We start from the raw sequence: 10,429 nt of genomic DNA on the forward strand, positions 1-10,429 counted from the left end.
ACCCCAGTGTCACTTCTCTCCTATGATCCAATCAAATGTTGGTCCAGAAACTGCACAGGAAGCTGGGATGGAAATAGCCATAGAGTAGTCCCATTGTGGATCCTTCCAGATTGGAAGTTCCTTTTGGGGTTGCACTACCACCTGCAGCAAATGTAGAGGAGAACTTACTAGGAGCTTCAACTGGCATGTGGATGGTGATGGTATGATGAAGATTATTAGTAACACCTTATGTTTGCAAAAGACTTCATACTTGCAAAAGCCTTTCACACCCTAATCGGCACATGACCAGAAGTTCAGCTCTTAAATTCTCCCTCTGATACTTTGTGGGTGTAACTTCCCTCATTAGGGATTCCCAGTTCATCAAAAGGTGTTTAAAGAAAATGGGCAATTAGCAATTAGGACCAAGGTGACAACAGCAAAAGATAACCTCTGGGGAACAACAACCGTCCATACCACAACAGGGACATGAGCCACAACACAGCTGCAGAATGCCTACTTTCTTCACGCCCAAGGGAAAGCCAGCTAGACACGTTAACTATCCCTGTTAAGAAGCAACAGAAGGATCAGAGGTTAAGAGGCAACAATGAACAACACTGAGATACAGGCTGGAAGCTCACAAACATGGGCGCAGATTCTGGCCTCATCTTTCCTAGCTGTGTAATCTTGGGCAAGTTCCATAATTATTTTTATATCAGAGAATTCATCTATAAACTGGGAATATAGGAGTGCTTATCTCATAGAAGTGTTGTAACTATTTAATTAGATTATATATATATATATAGAACAAGTGTTAAAGTGCTTGGCACTTGTAAATGTCAAATAAATGGTAACCTTTTTGGTAGTATGACATTAATACTTATTTTTTAAACTTGTGATACTTAATATGCATGTTTTTCTAATGGAATACTAACAGAATAGTTTACTTATAGCATACCAGAAAAATTAGTTGTTCCTTCAAGTTCAAATTAAATGCTAATTTTGTATAAAACCAAAAGCAGATATATTCCACTTTGCTGTAATCTGGGAATTTACCTATGTAGCCTTTGTGTGCTGCCTCAGAGAGTAGAAAGAGCTCAGGATTTGAAGTGAAAAAACCTGAGTTCAAATATGAACTCCACCAGTTTCTATTGTATGACCGTGTGTAAGTAATGTTCCAATTTGAGCTTTGTTGTTCTCATTTGTATAAACAAGGATATCAGCCCAATCTCCTAGGATAGCTCTGACGTTTAGGTACTGTATGGGAATGTGCTTTGAAAGCTGTAAAATAGTAGTCATTATTATTATATGCACATTCTTCAGAAAGAAAATTATTAGCACATTCATTTTGTGTTAAAATCGCTTGGGTTTAAAGAAGCATCTCTTTAAGAATAAGCTTTGTTGTAGCATTATGTTACATGGGCAATGTATTCTTCAATTGGCTTATGTCGTGACTGGGGGGCTCTCTCTTCTTCTAATCAAGGCCAAACAGACTTTGAGAAAAACAGAGCTGTAACCCCCTATATCAGATTACATCAAATCATCATTTTTAAGCACTTGTTAGTGCTATGTGGTACTTTAAGGACCATTAAATAATATCTTTTCAATTAACTAGTTCAAGACAAATTGAAAGACAAGATCAATTGAAAGATAGACATGGGACTAAGGGATAAAAATATTACCTTTGTTACTGAAAAGGTTGATCAGAGATTATAGTCTAGGATCTGCAGCCCAGAGGCTTGCTGATATATTCTTTGCCCCAAAATTAAAGGCTTGCCCCCCCAATCCTTGGCACAGCTGGACACTGCAGGCCCCTCATACCTTATAACAGGAGGGCACGTTGGCTCCAGAAAAGGGAAAGGAAAGGGCTGAGCTCTGCTGCTCCCACACTCACCAAGCAGATAGGTCTCTTCTCACCCTGTGAGAGGGAGAGCATCCAGGGGTCCCTCCGTGTGGAAGCATGAATGTGAAATAAGTGCTTCATGGGTTGTAAGTTTTATCTTGTTTAATCCTCTGGATGGCAAAATAAAGTCTCAATTTTATAAATAAAGAAACAGTGAACCAGAAGGTTAAGTAACTTACTCATGGCCATCAGATAGTTTGGAGGTTATAGCAGTGGGAATGGAACCAAGTCTCCCTCCCTAGTGCACACTTGGACATACAGGTGACATCTACTAGATGTAAAGAAGACATTGAATCCTAATAGCTTCCATGTGTCAGGAAAGGGAAACTGAAGCTCTAAGCATCTTACAGACATTTCTCAGAGCTGGAATTTGAACCCAGGTGTTTCTATTTCCAAAGCCCAACAGTCCAGTGGGCTTTATGAATCACTCACCCCCACACTCAAAAATGTAAAAATTAAAGCTTAAAGTAGAAAAGTGACTTGTCCAAAGATGCACCACAAGAACCAGATTTGGAACCCATACATTCTGGCCCTTTACGTCCTGACATTAGTGTAGAGCCTCGGGAATCACTCACTACAGAGGAATACGGAGGAGGGAGAGCTTACTGAGGTATGGAAGGTGAGGGAGGATTTGCAGAAGGAGGTGGTCCATAACTGAAGGGGTGAATTTCCTTGTACTTGGGGAAGTTGGATATGGTGTGTCTGTGTGGTCTGTATCTGACGTAGAAGAGGGGACCTGGTTGTTCACTTGGGGTCGGGGTGAAGGGGTATGGATGACACTGTAGTGTTTGTTCTCTGAGTGGGCTACAAAAGGCTTGTAAATGTTCTGTCTGTGACAAGCTCCTGGGGTCAGCTGTGCAGGGCTCCCTCTGCTCACAGTATGGCCAGCATACAGCTAGAAAGTGATTTTGTTGGTCACCAGAGGGGAGCAAGCAAATACTAGAGAAAATGTAAGAACAGCTTTTCTCCCCTTGAAGATGCTGTAACTTTCTGAAATGCAAATTTTACCCTAAAAGTATGAATACATTTTGAGAAACCGTGTTGGTTTATTGCTTCTCAGTTCCACACACTAAACCTAAAGCCTGTAACTCAGGGAGTGAGAGAGACCCCTATTAGGCCACTGATGGGAGGTATGGAGTTAAATGGAAATGATGAGGAAACAAGTCAGAGGCTTGGGTTCTGGTTCTGCCTCTATCAGTTATAATGTATGTAAACCCAATTTCTGGGTCTGGTTTCCTCAACTACAGAGTGATCCCAAGGCATGATTTCCAAGTACTACTTTTTTTGGAGCAGCTTTAGGTATACAGCAAAATTGAGCAGAAAGCACAGAGAGCTCTCACATAGCCCCTGCCCCCACACAGGCATAGCCTCCCCATTATCAGTATAGCCCCCATCGGGATGGTGCATTTGTTACCATCAATGAACCTACGTTGACACCATAATCATAGTTTACATTGGGGTTCACTCTTGGTGTATGTTGTATGGATTTGGACAAATGTGTAATCACGTATTCTGTCATTATAGTATCATACAGAGTATTTTCACTGCCCTAAAATCCTCTGTGCTCTGCCTATTCACCTCTCCTCCCAAACCCCCAACAACTAGTGATTTTTTAATTTTTTATGTTTTTGCTATTTTCCTAATTTTAGGGAAACTATTTCCCTATTCCACATTGTCAGATAGTTGGAATCATACAGTATATAGCCTTTTCAGATTGACTTTCCTCACTTAGTAATATGCATTCAAGATTCCTCCATATCTTTTCATGGCTTGATAGCTCATTTCTTGTTAGCACATCTTGATTGCTTTCAGGTTTTGGCAGTTATGAATAAAGGTGCTATAAACATCTGTGTGAGGATCTTTTTGTGAACATACATTTTCAACTCCTTTGGGTAAATACCAAGGAGCGTGATTACTGGATTTTCTAGTAAGAATATGGTTCTTTTTAAAGAAAGCGCAAAAAAAGAAGAAGTCGCCAAACTGTCTTCCAAAGTCCCTGTGTCATTTTGCATTTCCACCAGAAAGGAATGAGATTTCCTGTTACTCCATGTTCTCGCCAGCATTTGTCGGTGTTCTGGATCTTGGCCATTCTTATAGGTGTGTAGTGGTATCAATTTTAATTGGCATTTCCCAGTGGCAAAGGATGTGGAGCATCTTTCTATGTGCTTATTTGCCATCTGTGTATCTTCTTTGGTGAGGGGTCTTTTTAAGTCTTTGGCTCACTTTTTAACTGGGTTTTCTTACTGGGTTTTAATAGCTCTCTGTATATTTTGGATAATAGTTTTTTTTATCAGATATGCTTTTTGCAAATATTTTACCACAGTGTGTTGACTGTGTCTCCTTTTCTTGACAGTATCTTTTGCAGAACAGAATTTTTAAATTTTAATAAGTTCAGTTTATCAATTATTTCTTTTATGGATTGTACCTTTGGTGTTGTACCTAAAGTCATGTCCTGGCCAGTGTGGCTCAGTTAGTTGAGCGTCATCTCATGCACCAAAAGGTCACAAGTTCCATTCCTGGTCAGGGCACATGCCCAGGTTGTGGGCTTGATCCCTGGTAGATGACACGCAAGAGGCAAACATTTAAAAATAAAATTAACTAAAAAGTCATTACCATCTCCAAAGTCATTTAGATATTTTTATGTTCTAGGAATTTTATAGTTTTGTGTTTCACATTTTGAGTTAATTTTTATAAAGGGTGTATGGTCGGCGTCTAGATTCATTTATTTGCATGTGTTTCAGCACCATTTGTTGAACCTAGCATTTTTTCTAAATGTGAAAATATTAGATCCAGACTTTCCTTTTTTCAGCTGCAAACTCAAAGTACTGTTAGGCATGGCCCGTGTGGCTCAGTTAGTTGGAGTGTCATCCTGTGTACTGGAAGATCCAGGGTTCGATTCCCAGTCAGGGTGTGTATGGCAGACAACCAATCTCTCTCTCTCTCTCTCTCTCTCTCTCTCTCTCTCTCTCTCTCTCTCTCCCCCCCTTCCTCTCCCTCTCCCCTCTCTTCTAAAATCAATTTTAAAAATTAATAAAATAATAAAAATAAAGGCATTTTCTTGGCAATACTAAAGAAAATAAAAAGAATTGATAATAATACCTACCCTACATGATTATGAATTAATGGTAGTGTAAATATCTTGCAAACTATAAAGTATTATGTATATATTCTGTTATTTTTAGTATTACTCAGCTCCTGCCCTCAAGTAGCTCCCAGCCTACTAGCAGTATGATGTTTATGTTCAGGTATTAAAGAGAGAGAGAGAAGCCGAATGGTGTGGCCAGAAAGAATCTCAATAGAATTCAGGAACTCTTGGGCAGACTACTGCATCTGCATCATATCAACTGTGCAACTTGGGCTAAGTCACTTGACCCCTCTGAGCCTCAGGTTGCCACATGTGACATGAAGGGTTGGACTGTTTGACATTGTTAATTTAGTGAGAAAATATATCCATTCAACTTTCCTAAGTATAATGAATAAAATGTCAAGATGGTTGAATTTCCTTTTCTAACATAGACAAAGTCAAGCCATACCTCTTTATCTGAGAATACCCCTCCTCCCCCAAGAAGTCCCCAAGGTAGATTTCTCTGTTGATTTAGAGTCAGTAATTCAGTCAAGTCCCAAGTAAATGGCAGAACAAAAGCACAGGTTAGGTTTTTGTGTTCATATTTTATAAACATTTTAGGATTTTTTCCTGTCCCTTAACCTTTTGCCATTCTTAAATTAAAGAGCTTATATCCTGGAAGCTTGGTTAAGAAACAGCCTCAGGGGCATCTCATCCAACTTCTTTCTCTGTGTGGCTCCTATTCTTAGCAACACCTCTAGCAGAATAGTCTAGTAGTTCAACATATGGATTTCAAAGGTAGGTTGCCTTGATTCACATCTGGCTCTGCTCTTTTTTAATAGCTTTGAGACCTTGAGCAGGTTACTTAGTCTTGTTCCATGGCTCAGTTTCTTCATCTGTAAAATGAGAATAATAATAGTATGTATCCCAGATAACCTACCCCAGAAGGTTATTATGAAAATTAGATTATTTTTAACATGTAAATTGCTTGGAATATGCCAGAAACAAAGTAAATGCTCAATAAATGTTAGCTATTATCATCATCGTGTTCTTCAAATAGCCACTATTTGAATGTTTGTAGGGACACTGGAAAATACACTCACCTCTACACTCCCTGCACCTACATTGCCCTACAGCCTGTTAACATGATGGCCAGAAGCTTCTGATTATCATACATACGCTTTGGAGTCAGACAGACTTGCGTTTGAAACTTGATTCTATCTGCAGCCTTGGGCGAGATAAGCCATGGTATCTTTGACTGTAAAATGATAATAATAATACCTACTTCACTGGGTGTTTTCAGGACTGGTTAAGGTACTATATATAAGTGGTTAGCATGGTTTCAGCTACATGGTAGGCACTCAGTAAATGATAGCTGCTGTTGTGATGATGATGAACAAGAAGAAAATAAAGAACAAAAGGAGGGGAAAAGGTAAAAGAAAGAGAAGCAGTGGTAGCCACTCCAGCAGCTCTGCTCTGTTAAGTTCCTTCTGACCAGCTGAGTTTTATTTCTTTGCTATTTTACCTCACTGATCCCAGCTGTAGCCCCTGGAGCTCCACAGAACACATTTGCTCTAACTTGTCAGTCCTTCGGATACTCAAAGGGGGCTGGCACAGCCCCCTGCCTGCCCTCTGGCAGCACAGCCACCACTTCTCAGTGCCCCTCTCCAGGGACACATCTACTCTTCCGCTCTTTCCCAGGAGCGTGGTTTTTAGGCTCTTCCCTGCTCAGAGCTCCCTCCTGGCATGTTGTCCTGGAGCATGATTTCACAGCACGGCCACTGTTTTGCTGGAATGAAGCATGGTGGCCTACATCCCCCTAGATTCCCCACAGTCTCTGTCCACAACAGGCAAATGAGAATGAAAACAGGATTGTCCTGTTCACTTTGAAATTCCTGTCTGAAATTCAGAGAAAAAAAAATTGCTTATGATCTGGGGCACTAGGTCAAGCAGCCCCAACACAGCCATGTTTGCTGTGATGCAGTCCGTTGTGGCCCAGCCCACTGCAGCCATAGGAGGGTGATAAGCACCTTGACAGGGTGATACCTCAGGGAACAGGTATCTACTTCCGCTGGGCTCTGGAGTAGAAATAAGAAAGGCAACCTGGTACAGACCTGAGCTGCAGGAGGTTTTGGAGAAAGAGCTCCAGCATTGAGGTTAGACAGACCAGGTCCTTGACCCAAGGCAACACTCCAGCTCATCATGGCTACCCCCACTGAGCGCTTACTGACTCGGCGCTGTGCCAGCGGCTTCACCAACATTATTCCAGTCAACTATCACAATAGCCTCTGAAGGAGAAACTGATTATTCTCATCATACATGAGAAAACTGCGCCTCTCTGGTTGTATAACCTCAAGGTCATATAGGTAGTAAATGGCAGAGCTGGGATTTGCCTCAAGGTTTGCCTCACTCTTTAACCACTGGGCTATATAGTAAGACCCTTCTGTCCAGGTGGCCTTAAATAAGTGGCAACCATTTTGAACCTTGGTTTTGTCATCTCCACCTACCCTACATAGTTGTTCTAGGGATTCAATGGAATAACATACTTAGAGTGTCTGCCATGTAATAGAGGTTCAAGAAATTTTAGTTTCCCCTCCTCACGTCTCAGCTCTCCTACTTAAAGTGACAAAGAAAGTCACTTAACTTTTTCTGGACACAGTTTTCTGATGTAAAAGCTGGGTGTGTTTTCTGAACCTCTAACGTTGCATGTTGACAAGCCAGGCCTGAGGCTCTAGCCTCCCAGCCTCTTTTGCTTTGTAGCATCTTTCTCCAGTATGCATAACTCTGGCACTATTATGATTATGGTTTCTCCAAGCAAACATCACATTTACAAACTACAAATAACAAAGTAGAAGGTGCTTGAAGAGCTCTGGCATGTTAATTAAGAACAGTAGCGGAAGCAGCTGGGCAGAAAATGCCAATGAGTCGGAAGCAGAGGCAGCATTGCTCTGTCTGTTGACAGAAGCCAGCGCAGTGATGTACATTAATTGTGGAAGTGGGTAAACATTTGCCAGCAGCTTACCCCAGTGCATTGGAAGACCGACAGCAGGCTGGGCCCTCCCCGCCACCTTGCTTGCCCGTGTACCCGGAGCCCAAGAGATACCAGTAGAGCAGCTTTGCTCTGCATTCTTTGTAAGCAGAGAGGATCCTAGAGGCTGAGGTGTCTCCTTAATGGCCCTCCTGGGCACACCAAGTTTTCATCTGGATATAGCTGAAGATAGTGTTGCTCCTTCAGCTCACCATCCTGAGATATCCCTCCAGGACCCCCTCCCAGTGGGCTAGGAGAAGACAGCGGAGCTGTCTTATTAGGTGTGGCTTGAGTTGAGCAGAGGACAAGATTGCCTGCCTCGGGTGCTGCAGCCTCTGCCCACGGGCCCGGAGCTCCTGTACCTGACAGAGCACGGTGTCCAGCCTCTCATCACGCACACTTATAGCTGCCCGTTTATCTGTGTCCATCCTCACGGTTGCTCACACATACGGCAGCCATCACTGAATACCGGCTCTGGGCCGGATACTGTGCTAATTATATATTTTTTCTCATTTAATCCTCATATCAGTCCTGCAAGATTGATACTAACTCCAAAGCCACAAAGCTAATAGCCAACACAGCTGTGATTTAAACCAGAATCTTTCTGGTTCCAAAACCCATTACCTTTTCCACTAAGCCAGTATTTCTCAGCGTTTTAAAATTCATGATCCCTTTTGTTTAACAGAAAATTTTTGTTTCTCTCTCCGATTCAGAAAACATCCATGCCCCATCTCTTCCCCTGGTCTGGAGGTTATAACCCTAATTTAGGATTCCTGTATGATTAGCACATCCCAACTGAGCCAAGAAGATTTTGTCTAGCTTTACTTTATAGTTCACATTATAAAATACTGTTTTTTTATTTCTAAAATATAGACATGTTATGACATTGACTCATTTTTTTCAAACTAAACACACACACAAGGAGATTGTGATATGCCTCTCTAAGGAGTCTGTTTTCGGTAAGGGAGATACTCATACATGGGTGTGGTGGAGTGGGTGTTCTGAAATTTATTACAGGTAGGTTCAGCAGGATGATCAGTCCCAAAGGCTTAGTCCTTATTCCACCAAGCAGAAAAGGCCCTCCCTGCTGTCAGGAGTTAACCAAGGAGAGGTCCCCAGGATGCCACTTGGTCGTTTAACCAGCATCCTTTCCTAACGGCCTCCAGTTCTGTTGGCCAAGCTGAGCTGTACAAGAGGCGAGGAATCTTCACCTGCCCAGGAAGAAGTCCAGTCTTCCGAACCTGTGCCCTGAGGTCAAATGCAAGTTCTTCCACTAATAATGAGACTTGACCTCTCCGAGCCCTGGTTTCCTCACTTGTAAAATGGGAATAACAACACCTACTTCACAGGGCTGTTTTGAGGATCAAATAAGGTAACAGCTGTGAAAACATTTATGCCAGTGCATATAGGCTCAGGAGCAGTGTGCATGGAGAGGATCTGAATGTCGCATGGAGAGAAGGGTGCTTGTGCCAGTCTTTTGAATATGTGCTTTCTTTCTTTTTAGATAACTCAGCTGGACCCAAATAAATCATTATTGGAAGTAAAGTTGTTCCCTCAAGAAACCCTTTTTCTTGAAGCGAAAGAGTAAACACGGCCCAGCGGTAGAACCAGCCACTCCTTGACAAGCCGGAGGCCTGCATCAAGAGAAGGGCTCTTTGCCAACCCACCTACACGCTCGTCTCACTGAATTCAGTGTCACACTTCTGCCTCTTGCAAGATTGCTGGAAAAAAGTAATAATAAACATAGCTACTTAAAATGTCCCATTCACGAGTATATGTTCCCAACCCTCATTACAGAGAATTACAACTCTGCCACCCTCCCTCTCCCTTCACCTCGCCCTTGTTCAATGACTGGTGCACTGTTCAAGTGTGCGTGATCACAGAGTAGAATTTATACCTCTCTGGTGCCCCTTCACTCCCCACAGTGTCTAGGACAGTTCTGTCCTAGGACATCAGGATGCTGTATATTTGATGTCTCATTGAGCCAGGCTCACACAACTCTGCCTTTTTATTTTCATAACTGGATTTCTACTTTGTCGCCTAATTTTAAGAGATGGGGTCAAATGGAACTTCTTGGCCTGGAAGATGAAACATTATTGTAGGGGGAAATGCATATCATTTTTGATGGTACTTTCTGACCTCTTTTACTACAATGTAAGGGTGTGTTTGAGGGCTGCATTTGACATATATGCAAGATATTTATTTACTGCTGCTGCCTTGGGTCTCCAAGTTCCATCTAGGAGGTATTTGCTGTTCCATTGCAGCATGGGAAACTGTTGAAGTGTGCAATGTGAACGCTGAGATAGTGTGAGAAGGACCAGTACCAGGGTTTTGGTATCTGGCCCAGCTACAGGAGGCTGCTGTTAGGTTTGCGTTTGGGCACTTGGAACCTCACAGATACCAGCTCCCAGGCTGCTGGTCCTTTAGTGTACAGTGAACACAATTCCCTCTTGCTTTT

The 10,429-nt window shown here is 42.2% G+C and overlaps 1 protein-coding gene across 4 annotated transcripts in view; it reads left to right on the forward strand.

Annotated features, from left to right (window-relative positions):
* The window catches only part of FAF1 (Fas associated factor 1), a 447,925-nt gene extending 438,167 nt beyond the window's left edge, over positions 1-9,758 (forward strand). For 2 of the 4 annotated variants that reach the window (XM_036255377.1, XM_036255376.1), the window contains exon 19: positions 9,476-9,736. In XM_036255377.1, the coding sequence (XP_036111270.1) occupies positions 9,476-9,559 (84 nt within the window). In that variant the 3' untranslated portion in view covers positions 9,560-9,736. Of the gene's footprint in view, positions 1-3,830; positions 4,000-9,475 lie in introns of those variants that run through there. The other 2 variants (XM_036255373.1, XM_036255372.1) reach the window with 2 other exon arrangements.
* The last annotated feature ends 671 nt before the right edge of the window (positions 9,759-10,429 follow it).

This window comes from Molossus molossus, unplaced genomic scaffold (assembly GCF_014108415.1).
Source record: "Molossus molossus isolate mMolMol1 unplaced genomic scaffold, mMolMol1.p scaffold_m16_p_12, whole genome shotgun sequence".
Classification (NCBI taxonomy): Eukaryota; Metazoa; Chordata; class Mammalia; order Chiroptera; family Molossidae; genus Molossus; species Molossus molossus.